Source organism: Melanerpes formicivorus, unplaced genomic scaffold (genome assembly GCF_026170545.1).
Source record: "Melanerpes formicivorus ecotype bairdi unplaced genomic scaffold, bMelFor1.0.p_v2 SCAF_6, whole genome shotgun sequence".
NCBI lineage: Eukaryota > Metazoa > Chordata > Aves > Piciformes > Picidae > Melanerpes > Melanerpes formicivorus.
The window spans coordinates 29,590,285-29,611,027 of record NW_027142358.1 but is presented as its reverse complement, the minus strand read 5'-3'; the positions used below and the strand labels follow the sequence as shown (position 1 = coordinate 29,611,027).

At 53.9% G+C, this 20,743-nt stretch overlaps 1 protein-coding gene across 4 annotated transcripts in view; it reads left to right on the top strand.

Moving 5' to 3' along the window:
- Positions 1–20,743, top strand: part of STK32C (serine/threonine kinase 32C) — a 93,248-nt gene that overhangs the window by 50,532 nt on the left and 21,973 nt on the right. For 3 of the 4 annotated variants that reach the window (XM_068140271.1, XM_068140274.1, XM_068140273.1), the window contains one exon: positions 1,403–1,458. The exons of the other annotated variant lie outside the window; for it this stretch is intronic. In XM_068140271.1, the coding sequence (XP_067996372.1) occupies positions 1,403–1,458 (56 nt within the window). The remainder of the gene's footprint in view (positions 1–1,402; positions 1,459–20,743) is intronic. 4 annotated transcript variants of the gene reach the window in all.

Below are 20,743 nucleotides of genomic sequence, written 5' to 3'. Positions count from 1 at the left end.
CCAACACCCCTCCACCTATAGTGAGCAGGGACACTTAGCTTTGAGAAGAGGAGGCTGAAAGAGATCTATTAATGCTTACAAATATCTAAAGGGTAGGGGAGATCAGGAAGATGGGGCCAGACTCTTCTCAGTGGTCCCCAGTGACAGGACAAGAGGTAGTAGGCACAAACTTGGATGTAGAAGTTGCATCTCAACACGAGGAGGAACTTTGAGGGCAGCAAAACACTGAACAGGCTACCCAGAGGGGTGGTGGAATCTCCAGCCCTGGAGACTTTCAAGACCCACCTAGATGCCTTCCTGTGTGACCTGCTTTAGGTGATCCTACTCTGGTGGGGGGGGTGAACTCAATGATCTCCAGAGGTCCCTTTCAACCCCTACCACTCTGTGATCTTTAGCCAGACCAGGCTGCTGATCTCATGTGCCAGACACGCCAGATGGAAACCCTTCCTTAGGTAGCTGAGTTCATTAGACAATGCACTGGGACACCTGGCTGCAGGGTGGGATTCACAGAGTAACAAAGGGATGGCTGAGAGTGGAATTGGGAGCACCAGGGAGCCCTGGAGGTGTAGATGGTGCATCTGCCCTTCAGCACCGCTTATGGAAGGGACTGGGAGCGTGGGGAGATACGTGGCAGGAGCTGGCCCAGACTCTGTTTTCAATTTCACTTGGCAAAGTTTTCCTAGTTCTCCTGCAGCAAATGTCCCCCCAAAAGTGACAATAACAATGTTTTGGACACAAGCCTAGCACAGAAGGGTGATAGGAACTCCAGGGGCATGCGTGGGCTCTCGATTCGTCCTCAGAGATAACAGATGTGCAGATATTTGAGAGCTGGGAGTGGGACTCGGAATGTTTATGGGGAGTGCTTTGCTCCCACTCTTCCTGTGTGGATTTGGTCTCTCCACTGTCAGTCAAACATGGCTTCAGTGCTCTCCTCTGGCTGTCAGGGCAATGAGGATGATTAGGGGAGTGGAGCACTGCCCTGTGAGGAGAGGCTGAGAGCCCTGGGGCTGGTTAGTCTGGAGAGGAGATTTAATAAGCGTTTATATATGTCTGAGGGTCAAGAGGGAGGGGACAGGCTCTGCTTAGTTGCACCCTGAGATAGGACAAGGGGTAATGGATATAAACTGCAGCACAGGAGGTGCTGGAGGAACATGAGGACAAACTCCCTCACTGTGAGGGTCACAGAGCACTGGAGCAGGCTGCCCACAGAGGTTGTGGAGTCTCCTCCTCTGGAGACTTTCCAGAACCATCTGGATGCATTCCTGGGTGACCTGTGCTAGATTCTGTGGTCCTGCTCTGGCAGGGGGGTTGGACTTTATGATCTCCAGAGGTCCCTTCCAAGCCCTGACATCCTGTGAGCCTGTGATACAAATTAAAACTCTTCTTTTTCTTTACCTTGTAGTGAACTTTGACCACTTCCAGATCCTGCGGGCGATCGGGAAGGGCAGCTTTGGCAAGGTAGGCTTGAGTTTGCTCCTCTGCTTCGTGGGGTGCCTGCTGCTATCTCCTCCTGGTTTGCTGGAACTGGCTGGGGTTCTGTTGTCAGATGATGGCTGCTAGGTAAAGGCAGGAAAAAACATGCTCAGGAAAAGTCCTCATTGCCATTTGGCATGGCCTGGACTCTTGGCACACCGGTGGAGCAGGTGTGTTTAAAACTGGCAGCACAACTGTGACCATCTCATGGCAAATCTTCACAGTTTGCTCCTTTGAGAGGCTTGTGGGCTGTGAGGGGGAGCAGTAAGTCAGAACTTCATGAGGTTCAATAAGGCCAAGTGCAAGGTCCTGCACCTGGGGTTGGGGCAACCCTCGAGCCAACACAGGCTGGGGAATGAGGAGATCGAGAGCAGCCCTGCAGAGAAGGACTTAGGGGTGCTAGTGAGTGAGAAGCTGGACATGAGCCAGCAATGGGCACTTGAAGCCCAGAAGGCAAATAGTATCTTAGGCTGCACCAAAAGCAGCATGGCCAGCAGATGGACAGAAATGGTTCTGCCACTCTGCTCTGACAAGATCTCACTTGGAATGCTTTGTCCAGCCCTGGGGCCCCCAACACAAGAAGGACATGGACCTGATGGAGTGGGTCCAGAGGAGGCCACAAAGATGATCAGGGGGCTGGAGCACAGGATGAGAGAGTTGGGGTCCTTCAGCCTGGAGAAGAGGAGGCTCCAGAGAGACCTTAGAATAGCATTTCAATACCTGAAGGGGACCTAAAGAAAGGCTGGGGAGGGACTGTTCAGAAGGGTTTATGGTGACAGGATGAGGGGCAAGGGTTTGAAACTGGAGCAGGGGAGATTTGGGTTGGACATTAGGAGGAAGTTCTTCACAATGAGAGTGGTGAAACACTGGAACAGGTTACCCAGGGATGTGGTTGAGGCTCCATCCCTGGAGACATTCAAGGTGAGGCTTGATGTGGCCCTGGGCAGCCTGCTGTAGTTGGTTTCCCTGCTGGGGGGTTGGGCACAATGAGCTTTGAGGGTCCCTTCCAACTCAGTGCCAACTGTGGATCTGTGCAAGGTGTTGGATGCACTGGGTGTCTGAGCTGCACAGCATGGCCATGCAGGAGGGCTCTCTGAAGCCCTGGGTTGTTTTCCCACTCAGCAATGAGTTTTGCTGAAAGCTTTTGTTGTTTATTTTTAACAAATGGCTTTTGCCAAGTGTGTGGGAGAACATGGGAGGTGATGATCAAAGAGCTGGAGAGCTCTGGAAGTCAGTTGCTGCTTGATTTCCTGGGTTTATTCCTTTTGCATTCCCTTGTCACCAGCTCTCACTCCATCCCTGCTTAGAGAACCCTTAGCTGCTTCTCCATGGGCATGTCCCACACCACCAATCTGCACTGCAGGTGACCTCATTGCCTGGCTGCTCTGCTGTAGGGTCATAAGATCACAGAACAGGGGTTGTAAGGGACCTCTAGAGGTCATCAACTCCAACCCACCTGCCAAAGCAGGGTCACTTCAGGCAGACCCCACAGGAATTCATCCAGATGGGTGTTGAAAGTCTCTAGAGGAGGAGACAGGGCCACCTGCCTTTTGCACCTCATCCCCCTAGGGAAACTAGTGGAATCTCCCACACTGGACACTGAGTTGGACAGGGTGCTGGGCCAGCTTGTCTAGACTGGGCTTTGCCCAGGAAAGGTTGGACCAGATGTTCCTTGAGGTCCCCTTCCAGCCTGGTGTTCTGTGGTAGTACAATACTGTGCCTCAGCAGTGGTTGTGCTCCTCCAGCCTTCTACGCAACAGCTCCAGGACCACTAAACCATGTCCCAGAGTGCCACATCTCCACATTTCTTGAACACCTCCTGAGATGGTGACTCCACCACCTCCCTGGACAGCCTGTTCCCATGCCTGACCACTCTTGCAGGGAAGAAACTGTTCCTAATCTCCAACCTAAACCTCCCCTGGTGCAGCTTGAGGCCATTTCCTCTTGTCCTGTTATTAGTTAATGTGGGAGAAAAGGCCAACACTGACCTCACTCCAACCTCCTTTCAGGAGAATAAGAACTCTCAGGGTCTTGTGACTCCTGCTCATCATCAGAGACCCAAATGCAACTTAAAATCTTACTAAAAAGCAGCAGCTGATATGTTCCTGAGCTCATACAAGAGGATTCATACTCCTGAATGTGAGCTACCCAGAGACAAGAGGTTTGACTCTGCTGAGCACCACCACATGCTGCTGGAAAGTTAATTTAGCTCAGAACTAGAAAGGGAGAATTAAATATCCTGGTCCTAGGGCAGGACCTTTCCGGCTTTGAAGAGAGCTGCTCCTCATGGCTGCCTCCTTCCTCCTCTGTGGACATGAAAGGAAGGTTAAGTCTGGCAGGCAGCAGTCTATCAGGCATCATAACTGGGGAGAGACTTCAACAAAAGGCTGAGATGATTCAACTGCCAACTTTGGGGCTCGTTTTGTCAATATGCTGCACTTCCTTGGGATGCTGAGAAAAGCTCTTTCACATGTGCAAAGTCATCTCCAACTCGCAGCGTGCAGGCACTGTGCAACCACAGCCCTGGAAGCTCGGCTGAGCCTTGCACGGAATTCAGTGGCTTTGGTTGACTTCAGCTCTTCCTGCCCACTTCCAGCAAGGGGCTTAGGGGCCAGTGGCTTGTCCATCTCAAGTGGACCTTCTGTGTTCACTGAGAGACCTGTGGCATCGGTGCTGATGTGGGATCCCATAGTGGTGGGATCCCATAGTGATGGGACCCATGAAGAGCAACCTGTAGGGCAGACAGACTCTCTCTGGTAGTTCTCCATATCTCTTGAACTGGGGAGACCAGAACTGGACCCAGGGCTCCAGATGTGTCCTCACCAGGGCAGAGTAAAGGGGGAGGAGAATGTCCTTTGTCCTCCTGCCCACACTCTTCTTCATGGACCCCAGGAGATCATTGGCCTTCTTGGCCATGAGGACATTGTTTTAGTCTGAAGAGACCTTTAAGAGAATCAGGTCCAAGCTAGCACTGCCAGGTCCCCACTAAACCCTTGTCCCTCAGCACCACATCTCCATGGCTTTTCAATCCCTCCAGAGAAGGAAGACTCCACCACTGCCTTGGGCTGCCCTATCCTAGGGTGGAAGTAAACAAGGAGGAGCAGCAACAAAACCTGTTCCCCTACCGCTGCCCTGTTTCACCTTCCCCAAGCAGCAGCCCCTGCTCCCCTACCGCCGCCCTGCTCCACCTTCCCCAGGCAGCAGCCCCTGCTCCCCTACCACCACCCTGCTTCACCTTCCCCAAGCAGCAGCCCCTGCTCCCTTACCGCCACCCTGCTCCACCTTCCCCAGGCAGCAGCCCCTGCTCCCCTATCGCCTCCCTGCTCCACCTTCCCCAGGCAGCAGCCCCTGCTCCCTTACCGCCACCCTGCTTCACTTTCCCCAAGCAGCAGCCCCTGCTCCCCTACCGCCACCCTGCTTCACCTTCCCCAGGCAGCAGCCCCTGCTCCCCTACCGCCGCCCTGCTTCACCTTCCCTAAGCAGCAGCCCCTGCTCCCCTACCGCCGCCCTGCTTCACCTTCCCCAAGCAGCAGCCCCTGCTCCCCTACCGCCGCCCTGCTCCACCTTCCCCAAGCAGCAGCCCCTGCTCCCCTACCGCCGCCCTGCTTCACCTTCCCCAAGCAGCAGCCCCTGCTCCCCTACCGCCGCCCTGCTTCACCTTCCCCAGGCAGCAGCCCCTGCTCCCCTACCGCCGCCCTGCTTCACCTTCCCCAAGCAGCAGCCCCTGCTCCCCTACCGCCGCCCTGCTTCACCTTCCCCAAGCAGCAGCCCCTGCTCCCCTACCGCCGCCCTGCTTCACCTTCCCCAAGCAGCAGCCCCTGCTCCCCTACCGCCGCCCTGCTTCACCTTCCCCAAGCAGCAGCCCCTGCTCCCCTACCGCCACCCTGCTTCACCTTCCCCAGGCAGCAGCCCCTGCTCCCCTACCGCCGCCCTGCTCCACCTTCCCCAAGCAGCAGCCCCTGCTCCCCTACCGCCGCCCTGCTTCACCTTCCCCAAGCAGCAGCCCCTGCTCCCCTACCGCCACCCTGCTTCACCTTCCCCAAGCAGCAGCCCCTGCTCCCCTACCACTACCCCCGCTTCACCTTCCCCAGGCAGCAGCCCCTGCTCCCCTACCGCCACCCCCGCTTCACCTTCCCCAAGCAGCCCCTGCTCCCCCTACACCATCCTCTCCCCTCCCTAAACAGCTTCTGCTCTACCAGTATCATTCTTTCACCTATCCCAGAGCCAGGGGCAAGACTCTCAACCAGCCAAGATACCGCTCAGAGCTCAGCCCCAGCCAGGAGGCCCAGCCAGCACCCGTGGATGATATTGGAGTAGCAATCGATATTGTCCCTAACAACCGGGGGGCCACCAGGCCCCCCGGCCTTTGTTGTCACCACCACCATCACCCAGTGCACACCATAAGGACTCACCAGTGATGAGAGGAGGATCCTCCAGCCCAGATGGGCTCAGCTAGGGGCTCCTGCTTTTCCTGGGGGCGATTATAAAGGAGAGTGGGCAGGGAGGGCCAAGTGGCCACACCTGGGGTGGGGTGGGGGGAGACTCCAACAGCTCAGGTGCTCTGGGTTTGAGGGGAAAAAGGGGCAGGTGGGGTGGAAAAGGAGCAGATATGGTGGGAAAAGAGAAAAAGGGGAGGTGGTGGTGAAAGAAGGGGATTTAAAAATAACTTTATTTTCCCATAAATCTTTCATAATGCACAACTGCAGCTCATGGTTTGCTCTGCCTCCATTAAAAAGATCAAACCCAGCAATACTTCATAAAATAAAGCCCAAGGAAAGCTTTCCATTGTTATCGTTTTGCTTGGTGGGAAAATCTGTGCTTTTCAGAGCAAGATAACAAAAAAGGTTCTGCAAGAGTGATTTTTTTTCCCCCTGGATACCAGCAGACACCACCAGGATGGTTGAGGGACTGGAGCACTGCCCTGTGAGGAGAGGAGGGGCTGAGAGCCCTGAGGCTTTTTGTGTCTGGAGAGGAGAAGAGTGAGAGGGGATTTAATAAATGTTTATCAGTATGTGAGGGCTGGGGGTCAAGAGGGAGGGGACAGGCTCTGCTCAGTTGCACCCTGTGATAGGACAAAGAGTAATGGGTATAAAATGCAGCACAGGAGGTTCCACCTCAACATGAGGAGGAAGTTCTTCACTGGGAGGGTCACAGAGCACTGGAGCAGGCTGCCCAGGGAGGTTGTGGAGTCTCCTTCTCTGGAGACTTCCAAGACTCATCTGGATGCATTTCTGTGTGACCTGTGCTGGATTCTGTGGTCCTGCTCTGGCAGGGGGATGGACTCGATGATCTTTGAAGGTCCCTTCCAACCCCTAACATCCTGTGATCCTGTAACACAAGGGGAACTTGTTGTCCTTCATCAGTCCCAGGTCCTTCTCCACAGAGCTGCTTCCCAGCAGGTCACCCCTCACCTGTACAGGTGCCTGGGGTTATTTCCTCCCTAAGGGCAGGAACCTGAAAATCTCAGGGGTTGGTTGCACTGCTGGCATCCTGACATCTCCCTTCTTAAAATGTGACCTCTGCTGACCATCTGAACCAGGAGGCAGCTGAGGGAGCATTATCCTTGTGTTCCTCCTACTACCTCCTCTTCTCACTCCATTCCCCCTTGAATCATCTGTCACAGCTTTTCCTGAGGGAGGAAGAGCTGGACAGGCTTGTGGGGATTCATCATTTCCACTCTGCCACTGTGGAGAAATAAAAACACGTCTGAAGTCCTTCAGCATGCAGCCAGCAGTGTGTCCAGGTGGCCAAGGAGGTCAATGGCATCCTGGCCTGGATCAGGAACAGTGTGGCCAGCAGGAGCAGGGAGGTCATTCTGCCCCTGGACACTGCACTGGTTAGGCCACACCTTGAGTCCTGTGTCCAGTTCTGGGCCCCTCAGTTTAGGAAAGATGTTGACTTGCTGGAAGGTGTCCAGAGAAGGGCAACAAAGCTGGGGAGGGGTTTGGAACACAGCCCTGTGAGGAGAGGCTGAGGGAGCTGGGGTTGCTTAGCCTGGAGAAGAGGAGGCTCAGGGGTGACCTTATTGCTGTCTACAACTCCCTGAAGGGAGGTTGTAGACAGGTGGGGGTTGGTCTCTTCTCCCAGGCAACCAGCACCAGAACAAGAGGACACAGTCTCAAGCTGTGCCAGGGGAGGTTTAGGCTGGAGGTTAGGAAGAAGTTCCTCATGGAAAGAGTGATTGTCCATTGGAATGTGCTGCCCAGGGAGGTGGTGGAGTCACCATCCCTGGAGGTGTTTAGGAAGAGGTGCTTGGTGCCATGGTTTAGTTGATTAGGTGGTGTTGGATGATAGGTTGGACTCGATGATCTCAAAGGTCTCTTCCAACCTGGTCTATTCCATTCCATTCCATTCCATTCCATTCCATTCCATTCCATTCCATTCCATTCCATTATGTGTTGGGAGGACCAGAGGAAATGGCCTCAAGCTGCACATGGAAAGGTTTAGGTTGGACATTGGAAGAAACTTCTTCCCTGAAAGGGTTCTCAAATACTGGCCCAGGCTGCCCAGGGAGGTGGTTGAATCCCCATCCCAGGAGGTGTTTCAAAGAGGCAGAGATGTGATGCTGGGGGACATGGGGTAGCCCCAGCCTGGGTAGAGGTAGGGAATGGTTGGACTCCATGATCTGAAAGGTCTCTTCCAGCCAAACAATCCCATGATGCTATGCCTGCTCTTGGAAAGGGGGATTAAACCAGGGGCTGGGCTCTGGAGTCAGCAGTAGCATGAAATAAAATTGCCCAGAGAGAACAAACACATCTTGGGGCAGGTGGACCTGGGCAGGCCGCCCAGCAGCAGCATTTTTCATTGTCTTTTGTTGGGTTTTTTTTTCCCCCCTCTCCTTTCTTTTGAGTAATTTGTGAAGTTTTAACAGGACCTGCAAAGGCTGAGGGGCGCTCAGCCGGCTGTGAAGAGGTAGCTGGCTTGGAACGGGGCTTGCTTTGCAGCAGGCCTTTAACTCGGTGGCTTTGTTGCTTTAATTCTTCACACAGCCTGAAGCTGGGACTAGGAAAGCTTTAATCCATCTTCTAAAGGTCAGAGCTGCCCACGCAGGAGATACACCGTAAATAAAATTCCCTCAGAGTCTATTCTCAGCTGCAGCCCTCTGATACCCACACAAGCTTGAGCCTTCCTCTTTTCCTTTTTTTTTTCCCCCCTCCCAGCTTTATAAATGTTGGATTTTTTTTCCCCCAAAGAATAGCTGGAAAGAGAATCCTTTGATACAGGAACAGCACAGACAGCTTTTGCCCTTGTGTTTCCCTTAGCTGTTCTGCAGCTGGCTTGAAGGTTTGGGCAGAGCTGCAGGCAGGGTCTCCAAGACATGTCCCTGATGGAGCTTGGCCACATCACTCATTCACATGCTAGTGATGGCCCCAGCCCTGGCATTGAGGAGGCACCAGGAGGACCTGCTCTGTCTTCTGGAGGTGACAACATTCATAGATTCCCAGAGTGGTTTGGGTTGGAAGGGACCTTGAAGATCATCTAGCTCCAACCCCCTTGCTATGGGCAGGGACACCTCCCACCTGACCAGGCTGCTCAGTGTGTTTGGGGTTTTGAAAGGGCAGTGTGGTACAGAATAGAATGGGAAGGGAAGGGAAGGGAAGGGAAGGGAAGGGAAGGGAAGGGAAGGGAAGGGAAGGGAAGGGAATGGAATAGAATAGAATAGAATAGAATAGAATAGAATAGAATAGAATAGAATAGAATAGAACAGACCAGACCAGGTTGGAAGAGACCTTCAAGATCATCGAGTCCAACCTATCACCCAACACCATCTAATCAACTAAACCATGGCACCAAGCACCCCATCCAGGCTCTTCCTAAACCCCTCCAGTGATGGTGACTCCACCACCTCCCTGGGCAGCACATTCCAATGGACAATCACTCTTTCCATGAGGAACTTCTTCCTAACACCCAGCCTAAACCTCCCCTGGCACAGCTTGAGACTGTGTCCTCTTGTTCTGGTGCTGAGTGCCTGGGAGAAGAGACCAACCCCCACCTGGCTACAACCTCCCTTCAGGGAGTTGTAGACAGCAAGAAGGTCTCCCCTGAGCCTCCTCTTTTCCAGGCTAAGCAACCCCAGCTCCCTCAGCCTCTCCTCACAGGGCTGTACTCCAGACCCCTCCCCAGCTTTGTTGCCCTTCTCTGGACACCTTCCAGCAAGTCAACCTCCTTCCTAAACTGAGGGGCCCAGAACTGGACACAGGACTCAAGGTGTGGCCTAACCAGTGCAGTGTACAAGGGCAGAATGACCTCCCTGCTCCTGCTGGCCACACTGTTCCTGATACAGGCCAGGATGCCATTGGTCTTCTTGGCTCTGCAGGCTCATGTTCAGCCTACTCTCAACCAGTACCCCCAGGTCCCTCTCTGCCTGGCTGCTCTCCAGCCACCCTGACCCCAGCCTGTAGCACTGCATGGGGTTGCTGTGGCCAATGTGTAGAACCTGGCACTTGGATGTGTTCAATCTCATGCCATTGGACCCTGCCCTCTGTCCAGCTGGGAGGGAGCAGCCAGGTGAGGGGTGTCCCTCAGTCCTGGGGCACCAAGGACCCAGAGCTACCTTCTGGGAGTGAGCAAGAGCGGGTGCATGGGAAAGCATGGTGCATGAGGATGGTGATCACTGCTCTGATACAACCTCCTGGTAGGAAGGTGGTGGTGATGTTTTCCACTCTTGGCCATTGCTGAGCCATTGGGGTGTCACCAGTAAAAGCCAAGGGAGAGAGAAAGGCAAAGGGTGAAGAGCTGAAGCGACGGTGTGGCCCAGCACTACCTCACTGGCCAGATCTCGGGGTGTGGGGCCAGCAGCAGTGAAATTACAGAGCAGAAATTGCTGTGAAGACCTCAAGTGAGCGGTGGCTACTTCTGGAAGGAGGCCTGGGACACTGTGCACCCCTGCTGGGGGGACCTCTTTAGGGTTCCTGAAGGCTCAGACTTCAGAAGACAGTGGTCTTCAGGAAGAGCTGCCCACTTTGGTTACTATTGTACATCCAGGGCCTTCTGACATTTGCATTAGGAGCTGCCTGGGGCTTCTTTCAGCCCCCAGCATCCCTTGTGGATGAGTCACACTGGTGTGGGACGGGAGGTGGGACTGGTTCACACCAGCAGCTGAGAGGCTGCGGGCAGGAAAGCGGCATAGGAGCGCAGGGGGTTGGAAGCACCTCTGAGGCCCCTTCCAACCCGGTGCAATCTGTGAGTCTGTGAACTGCTGTGGCTTCACAGCTTGCCCAGCAGCTGGTAGCTGTCAGAGGAGAGGTGGCAGAAGGTGCTGCAGGAGAAGCCTGGAGGCTGGTGAAGCCTGGAGGCTGGAGAAGCCTGCGTGCAGAGGAGCCCGGGGCGGCTGTGGCAGACGCGATCGATAGAGCCGGGGTGGCTGGCGGGGCGGGCGCCTGCGCTCGGCAGCCCTGCAGGGCTCCTCTCAGTCTGCAAGCCCCAGCAATGTCCTGAGGTGAACCACCAGGCTGCTTCTGCCCAGCCATGCCATGGAGCCGGCTGCACCCTGTGTCAGCAGAAATCTCCTGCGTGTATCACCCTGTTCCCAGCCAGGCCCCTCCAGGAGCTGTTTGCTGCTCCAGCTCTTCTCAGCAGGGAGAGGCTTGCAGAAGGAAATTCTAGCAGAAGATCCACACACCACCAACACCACCCACCCAAGCCCCAGATGCTACCTCCTTTCTAGGGCTTTGTTTAACAAGACCTTTTTGTGGGATGACATAGAATCATAGAATTGTCAGGGTTGGAAGGGACCTCAAGCATCAGCCAGTTCCAACCCCCCTGCCATGGCCAGGGACACCTCACACTACAGCAGGTTGCTCACAGCCACATCCAGCCTGGCCTTCAAAACCTCCAGGCATGAGGCTTCCACAACCTCCCTGGGCAACCTGTGCCAGTGTCTCACCACCCTCATGGGGAAGAACTTCTTCCTAACATCCAATCTCAATCTACCCATTCCTATTTTTGTTCCATTCCCCCCAGTCCTATCACTCCCTGACACCCTAAAAAGCCTCTCCCCAGCTTTCTTGGAGCCTCCTTCAGATACTGGAAGGCCACAAGAAGGTCTCCTGGGAGCCTTCTCTTCTCCAGACTGAATAGCCCCAGCTCCCTCAGTCTGTCCTCATAGGAGAGGTGCTCCAGCCTTCTGATCATCCTCATGACCCTTCTCTGGACACCTTCCAGCACCTCCAGATCCCTCTTGTAAGAGGGGCTCCAGAACTGGAGGCAGTACTGCAGGTGGGGTCTCACCAGAGTGGAGCAGAGGGGGAGAATCACTTCCCTTGCCCTGCTGGCCACACTTCTCTTGATGCAGCCCAGGATCTGATTGGCTTTGTGGGCTGCAAGTGCACACTGCTGAACTTCTCATCCACCAGCACCCCCAAGCCCTTTTCTTCAGGGCTGCTCTCCAGCCAGTCCCTGCCCAGCCTATATCAGTCCTTGGGATTGCCCTGACCCAGATGCAGGACCCTGCACTTGGTCTTGTTGAACCTCATGAGGTTGTCATCCACTGTCGGTTGAGTGGCAGGGGTCTCCCAATCCAAAACTGGCAGAAGGGTCAACCCTAATGATGGGTTGAGAAGATGGAGAGCTAAGGGTCTTTGAGGAGAGGAGGTTGGAGGCAGGTGGGGCTGGTCTCTTTCTCCAAGGAACAAGTGGTAGGATGAGAGGAAATGGCCTCAAGTTGCCCAGGGGAAGTTTAGGTTGGACATGAGGAACAATTTCTTCCCCAGAAGTGCTGTCAAGGCCTGGCCCAGGCTGCACAGGGCAGTGGTGGAGTCCCCATCCCTGGAGGGGTTTCAAAGCTGTGGTGCTGAGGTGACCTGGCAGTGCTGGGTTAACTCAATGAGCCTAGAGATGTCTTCCAGCCTCACCAATTCTGTGATTCCATGGGAGATCTCCAGGTTCTGCAGGAGTCTGAGGGACTCTCAGAAGAAAACCAGTGAGAGAAGGAGAGGGCAGAGCTGGGTTGGGTGACATGGCTATGAAAAAACTCAACTTGAAGGCATCACTGGGTGTCATACACTGTAGTCCATCCCTGAGGACAAGGAGCAGAATATGTTGGCTTTTGGCTGGACTGATCACTGGCAATCTGATGAGTGTTCCCCTAGTGCTACCCTTAGAGAGAGGCCCTTCCAGCTGTGCTCAGCTGTCAGCTATTCAAAAGGCTCCACCTTGTCTCTGGTGGCCATGGTGTCTGCCTGCCCTCTGTGCCACACCAGAGTGCTGGCCCCACAGGGTTGGCAGCAGAAAAGTCTCATTTTTAAAGTGGGAAGAAAAGCCAATCTTTGCTGCTGGTAATGATGCCTTCCTCAGTGGCTTCTCTCTGCCCAGCCTATGCATCTGGTTTGTGTTCTGACAAGCCATCATCCAGCACTCCCCCACAAGCTGCTTAATTGAATCAAGAGCTTGGGATGATGCAGGGTTTGGAGGGGATAACATCCAAGCTCTGCTGGACATCAGCATCATCTACAGGTCCTTAGAAGCTGCAGCTTATGAGTTTGGGATGTTCTGGTAGTGCTCATGGTGGCACAATCCAATTACAAACCACTTAATGTCATAAATGATCAGGAGACAATGTCCTGTGCTCATGAAATTATATCAGCATGATACAGCAGATGTTCTCCAAGCCCTCCTGTAATAGTTTATTAGTTCAAGGCCAGGTTGAATGAGGCCTTGAGCAACCTGGTCCAGTGGAAGGTGCCCATGCCCATGGCAGGGGGTTGGAACTAGATGATCTTTAAGGTCCCTTCCAACCCAACCCACTCTATGATTTAAGGTGAACATTTGTCTGGACTTACCCAGAGTATTCTGGGGTGTGCCCATCCTGCTACTGTCTGCAGCACCACAGCACAGTCATGTCTGCAGAAAGAGACCTTCTCCTCATCTTCACATGGTCTGTTTCTTCTTGAGGGTTGGATCAGCCTTCAGGGAAGCCTGAAGTTCATCATTCCTCTTGAAGTGTCTCTGCACTGCTTGGAAACTGCAGAGCATTCAGAACTTGTGGCCAGCAGGTGGAGGGAGGTTCTCCCCCCACCCCCATCCAGTGCTAGGTGAACCACGCTGATGGATTCTGGAGACAGGCAAAAAAGAGGATGTGCAAACAGTCCTTGTTGTGGGATAGACCTTTAGAGGGGGATTGGTAAGGCTGTGTAAAGGATTGGGTCTTCATGTTAGAAGGCTGAGGAGACCATGGCAGTGCATTTCTGGTTGCTTCTGTTTGGGATGGAATCTCCTCCCTCTCGTGAGCACCCCAGCATTTGGCAGCTCCAAGCTGCACACCAGCAGCTGAGGCTGCAGAGACCTCCATGTACCATTGCATGGCTTCAGACTTTGGTCACCCTCTGCATCAGTCTCTGAGCACCTTTTCCCATGTCCCTGTGTACCTTGGTCCATGGTCCCTGCCCCCATGCTGGCACCCACATCCCAAGTGGTCCCTGAGAAGTGATGCATCAAGAGATGCTGCTTTACAGTTGCAGGATTGACTCTGAGAAGTCAACCATTGTTTTAATTGGTGTTATCCTGCCCTGTGGAACTGGGTTCTACTTGGAGAGCGTGGGTAGGTAGGTAGAGATGTGTGCCCCTGTGTGTATGTACCTATACAACCACAAAGGGAGGAAGCACCAGCACAGAAACAGACTGACAGAAAACCATTTTGGTTGAAGACGACCTTCAAGGTCATCAGGTCCATCTTGATCTTCAAGGTCCCTTCCAACCCAAACCACTCTATGAATCTATGAAAGGTGATAGAGCTGTGGTGGAGGCCCCCTCCCTGAAGACATTCAAGGCCACACTGGATGGGGCCCTAAGCAACCTGATCTAGTTGAAGGTGCCCCTGCTCACTGCAGGGGTGTTGGACAAGCTGACCTTCGAGGGTCCCTTCCAACCCAATGCATTCAGTGATTCAGTTAACCCAGCACTGCCAGGTCACACCAAACTATGTCCTTCAGCACCACATCTCCACAGCTTTGAAACCCCCCCAGGGATGGGGACTCCACCCCTGCCTCGGGCAGCCTGGGCCAAGCCTTGACAACCCTCTGGGGGAAGAAATTTTTCCTCTTGCCCAATCTAAACCTCCCCTTGGGGCAACCTGAGGCCATTTCCTCTTGTGGTGTTGCTTGTTCCTTGGGAGAGGAAACCAAGCCCCACCTGGCTCCAGCCTCCTTCCAGGGAGCTATTGGGGGTGTTTAAAAGAAGGAGAAGAAAGGGCAGGAGCAGTATTTATTAAACGGGAGTCTTTTGTGTCTCTGCTTCTCACTCTCACCTCCGGTTGCTATTTCTGTCCAAACCCCACCAAGGATCCTTCTGTTCTCTTGTTCCTTCTCAGGGCTGCAGTGGGGTTGTTGTGCTGCCTTACTGCTGCTGAGCTAAAAATGCTTTTGTCAAGTCTGTGCTAAAATTTGCTCTGAAGAAGGGGCAGTGTGGAGTGGAACGTGTGTCTTGTCCACGTTCCTCACGTGCTGCAGTGACCCCGGGCCACTCCTCACAGCCTCCATGCTCTCAGGTGCTGTTTAGCAAGGGATGGAGTTCACAGGTTAAAAGATTCACAGAATGGGTTGGGTTGGAAGGGACCTGAAAGATCATCCAGTTCCAACCCCCCCTGCCCATGGGCAGGGACACCTCCCACTAGCCCAGGTTGCTCAAGGCCTCATTCACGCTAGCCTTGAACACCCCCAGGGAGGAGGCATCCACAGCCTGCCTGGGCAACCCCTTCCAGTGTCTCACCACCTTCACTATAAAGAATTTCTTCCTTAGCTCCACTCTGAATCTCCTCTCTTATAGCTCAAAGCCACTGCCCCTCATTGCTTGGTGCCATGGGTTAGTTGATTAGGTGATGTTGGATGATAGGTTGGGCTCGATGATCTCGAAGGTCTCTTTCAACCGGGTCTGTTCTGTCCTATCCTATCCTATCCTATCCTATCCTATCCTATCCTATCCTATCCTATCCTATCCTATCCTATCCTATCCTATCCTATCCTATCCCATCCTTGTCAAAAGTCCCTTCCCAGCTTCCTTGTAGGCTCCTTTCAGGTAGTGGCTGGCCACCTCTCAGATGGTTAAGGAATGTTGCCCACCCTGTGCTGGTTGCAGAGGTCCCTGCGTTGTGCTGCACCCTGAGGCTCTCAGCTCTCCTCTGCCTTTTTTCCTCAGCAGGGAAATTAACCACTTGCATGCTGGTCTCATCTATCAAATGATGGAACCCCGTAGCTGGTGTGCAAGAGGGCAGTGGGTGGAGAACAAAGACAAACAAAAGCAAATTGCTCCTTTTGTTGTTTTGGTTCTCAGTTTTAATGTGCCATCCCTTCTTTTGTTTCCCCTCATTGACTTGGATGAATGATTCTCAAGAGGTGCAGAAGCCTTGGAGGGTTTTTTCCTTTGAGCTGCAAGTCAAATCATCACCCATATCCAAAACTCAATTAGAGAAGCATCTGCTTCATGTCCGAGGAGATGCTGCTTTCCCAGTGTGACATTAAAAGGAAGGCCTTCATCTGAACCACCAATCCCTGTTTAAAGCAGAGGATCCAGAGCATGGAGGCAACCTTCTGCATCCTCCTCTCAGGGGTTCATGTAGGACAAGAGGGGTGTATTCACAGACTCCCAGCATGGCAGGGGTTGGATGAAACCTCTGGAGATCATCCAGTCCAACCCCCTGCTAAAGCACCCACAGCAGTGTGCCCAGGATCACCATGGCCAGGTGGGGTTGGACTCTCTCCAGAGAAGGAGACTCCACAACCTCTCTGGGCTGCCTGCTCCAAGGCTCCAGCACCCTTACAGAGAACTTTCTGCTGATGGTCAGGTGGAACCTCCTGGGTTCCAGCTTGTGCCCACTGTTGCCCCTTGTCCTGTCACTGGGAACCACTGACAAGAGTCTGGCCTCATCCTCTTCCCCCACAGGTCCTTCAGCTCTTGCTGAGCATTGATCAGATCCCCTCTCAGGCTGCTCTTCTGCAGGCTCAACAGCCCCAGGGCTCTCAGCCTTTCCTCCTCACAGAGATGCTCCAGTCATCAGAAATACTCCATGATAGACACCAGCTAGAAGAGCTCAGCTCCCTTCTTACAGTGTGCAGGTGCTGATCAGGAGAGCTTCTGCTGACATGGTTTCAGTGGGCTGGTCCTGTGCCATTTGTGTCAACAGCAAGACAGAAATGAGGTTCATTCTGTCCATGTGCAAGCCTAGTTTGGGATGTGTTTTGAGCACACTCCCAGCTGTACCTGTGGGATGTGTTTTACTTTCCTGGGCCATGTTTGTAGCTGATACCAATCCCTAAATGTCTGCTGAGCTTCAAGGAGGTCTGCAGGTCTGCTTCTCAGCAGGGAAGAGGGAAGGTCTCAAGGCTCCATGAAAAATACCTCAAGGAGTGAGAGGTGGCAAGGTGTTTGGAACAGAAATCTGCTCTGGAAGGTGTGAGGACAGATCTACTGAGCTGTAACCTTGAGATGAGCTGGCTCCTGGGGGTGGCAGTTGTCCTGGTTCTGCTGGAGCAGAGTTAACTTACTGCAACCAACAGGTTGCCCAGGGAGGGTGTGGATGCCCTCTCCCTGGAGGTGTTCAAGGCCAGATTGGATGAGGCCTTGAGCAATCTGGTCTTGTAGAAGGCGTCCCTATCCATGACAGGGTGGGGGTGGAACTGGGTGATCTTCAAGGTCCCTGCCAACCCAAACCATTCTATGACTCTATGAACTTTCACCTTCTAATTTGCTTTGTACCTGGGTAGAGAGGTTCTGGTTCTGACCTTTGCATCTGGAGGGCAGATGTTCTTGAAACACTTCTTGTTTTTCTTAGAGGTGGAGCTCTAAAGAGGTCCCAACAGATGGAAACCATCAACTGCTGAAAAGCTGCTTCAGTGCCAGTGTGTCTGAAGGCCAGGTACCCACACCCTAGTGCAGCCCTGTGTGTGTGCACCCCACCATGAAGGCTGGAGATTGGCCATACAGAGTTGGTGTGCCTGCTGCTGTGCCCATCAGGAGCACAGAGAGCACAGAATCACACACTGGTTTGGGTGGCAAGGAACCTCCAAAGCTCATCCAGTCCAACCCCCTGCACTCAGCAGGGACATCTGCAACCAGAGCAGGTTGTTGAGAGATCCAAACAGCCTGACCTGCAATGGTTCCAGGGATGGGGCATCTCCCACCTCTCTGAGCAACCTAGGACAGGCTCTTACCACCCTCAGAGCCAAACATTTCTTCCTTCTCTCCAGTCTGAATGTCCCTCTTTCAGTTCAAACCATCACCCCTTGTCCTGTCACAGCAGGCCCTGCTCAAAAGTCAGTCCTCAGATTTCAGCTCATCACCTTTAAGCACCGAAAAGCCACCAGAAAGTCTCCCTGGAGCCTTCTCTCCTGCAGGCTGAACAACCCCAACTCTCACAGCAGAGGGCTTCCAGCCCTCCCATCATTGCTGTGGCCTCCTCTGGCCCTGCTCCAACAGCTCCATGTCTGTGCTGAGGACTCCAGAGCTGGCCCCAGCACTGCAGGTGGGGTCTCAGCAGAGCAGAGCAGAGCAGAGGGGTAAAATCCCCTGCCCCCACCTGCTGCCCACACTGCTGGGGATCAGCCCTGGACATGGTGATGTCTCCAGCTTTGCATCCACCAGCACCTCCCAAATCCTTCTCCTCAGGGCTGTTCTCCAGCCCTTCATCCCCCAGCCTGTGCTGATACCAGGGGTTTGCTCCAACTCAGGTGCAGGACCTCGCACTTGACCTTGTTGAGCCTCATGAGTTCATGAGGTTAGGGTTAGGGACATGTTTGAATGGCCACAGTGGTGCTGGGTTGAGAGTTGGACTCAATGATCTGAGAGGTCTTCTCCAACCCAAACACTTCCATGGTTCTATGATGTTCACAGGGAGAGCTCCTCCAGCTGTGGGGTTACTTGCAGTGAACAGCAGGCACCTGTTTGCACCGTGTGTTCCCAGTGTGGGGTCTGGCATGCCCCCTGGGCCAGTCTGGGAGCAGGGATGTGAGTGTTACACCTGGGAGTGCCTGTTTTTTGGGGAGCCACAACCCCATAGGTGAGCATCCAAAGGCAGGGAGGTTGCTGGAGAGACAAGGAGAGGTGGAAGAGCACAGCCATGGGGGCCAGCAGCCCCCCCAGGTGTTTGGATTCCCCAAGGTGGCCTCCTTCAGAAGGTTGCTGTGCTGCTTGGCGCTGGCACCGGCGCTGCAGATGTCCCATTCTTATGCAGGGGCCTTTGTGTGCTGCAGAGAATAGCTGGGAGGAGCAGTGCCAGAGACACTGCTGTCAAGCTGTTCCCAGAGCAAAGCTCTGCTCCAACAAGCTGCCTCATCAAGCAGGGAAGGTTCTGGGGCGTTTCAAAGTGTGGTTTTATCCAGGACCTGACACTGTGAGACTGAGGTGCCCCTGCTGAGCTGGGCAGGGCATGACATGGGTAGGCTGTGTGCAGCTGCAGGCCTGCTCCCAGGGCTTTGCCACCAGCTATGGTGGCACAATCTCCCTTGGAGGGGGTGTCTTGGCTGTGGGGCTCTTAGCACAGCCCTGTCCCAGGCTGCCCAGGTGGGGTGCCCATCCCTGGAGGGGTTTCAAAGCTGTGGAGATAGTGAGGGCCATGGTTTAGTGGTGCTTGATTAATGGTTGGAGTTGATGGTCTTGGAGGCGATGATCTTGGAGGGTTCTTCCAACTGGGGTTGGACTTTTGATGATCTCTGGAGGTCCCTTCCAACCCCCACCCTTCTGTGATGCTGTGCACACTTGCAGCCCAGAAAGCCAACTGTATCCTGGGCTGCAGCAAGAGAAGTGTGGCCAGCAGGGCAAGGGAGGTGATGCTCGCCCTCTACTCTGCTCTGGTGAGACCCCACCTGCAGTACTGCATCCAGGTCTGGAGCCCCTAGTACAGGAAGCTTTTTGATGTGCTGGAAGGTGTCCAGAGAAGGGCCACGAGGATGATCAGAGGGCTGGAGCTCCTCTCTCATGAGGACAGACTGAAGGAGTTGGGGCTGTTCAGTCTGGAGAAGAGAAGGCTCTGAGGAGACCTTAATTGTGGTCTTCCAGTATCTGAAGGGGGCTACAAGAAAGCTGGGGAGGGACTTTTTAGGATGTCAGGCAGTGATAGCAATTAGGGGGAATGGATCCAACCTAGAGGAGGGGAGGTTTAGATTGGATGTTAGGAAGAAGTTCTTCCCCATGAGGGTGGTGAGACACTGGCACAGGTTGCCCAGGGAGGTGGTGGAAGCCTCACTCCTGGAGGTTTTTGCAGCCAGGCTGGATGTGGCTGTGGGCAACCTGCTGTAGTGTGAGGTGTCCCTGCCCATGGCAGGAGGGGTGGAACCAGATGATCCTTGAGGTCCCTTCCAACCCTGACCATTCTGTGATTTTGAGGGGAGGTTGTCAGCAGTTCTCTACCCACAACTCACATGGGTTTGGGACGTTGTAGGAGTAGCTTTTGTCTGTGGGTTGTGACAAGGCAGTAGCTGGGAACCAAGGTTCAGAGGATTTTCTGCCCCAGGCAGTGTCCCCCAGGGAAGGCATGGGATAATTTTGGCACAGGCCACTTGCAGTCACTGGTGGCCTTCAGGGAAGCATGCCTGGCACTACAGAGAGGATTTGGGAATGAACCCTTCCTCCTGACTCGCAGCCATGGCCCTGGCAAACTTGCCATCCCCTTTGTGTCCACCTGTGCCTGGTCTTCTGTGAAGTGCTGCAGGGAAGCACCTTGGTCCTGGGTTTCTTGCTGGCTGGACTCAGAAGTCATGGGCAGCCCCATGGAAAGCAAGTAGATGCTTCCAGCAGAGCCTCCTCCTGCTGCTCACCATGGTTCCTGTGCTTGATGAATCCCTGAGAACCTAATTCCAGCGCTGCAGATACACCTTGGGGGCAGCTTCCAGCTCTGCTGCCTTGGCTGTGCCTACAAAGCAGAATTGCTTGGCTGGTTTTGGCTTTAATTGGTGACCAAGCCAATATTATCTTTTTAATTAGGAGTGTTAGCAGCTGTTAATTAGCAGGCAGAGATCCTGCTTCAATTGCCATTGAATGCAAATGGATATGGAGCTGGTTTCCAAATGAGGAGGCGGTGGTCCTGTGCCACTGTGATGCCATGGCCCTGTCAAGTCATTGCTGACCTTTGTGGTGTTCATTGGCAAGGAGAGTCCTCCCCAACTCCCTCTGAGGCTTGTGGGAGTGGTGTCCCCCCAGCTGCTCAGATATTAAACCCTCCTTCAGCTGCTTTACCCTCTCTGTTCATAGCATCCTGGGACTGTTTGGGTTGGAAGAGACCTTTCAGACCATGGAACCCAACCATCCTCTATCTCTACCAAGGCTGAGGCTAAACCATGTCCCT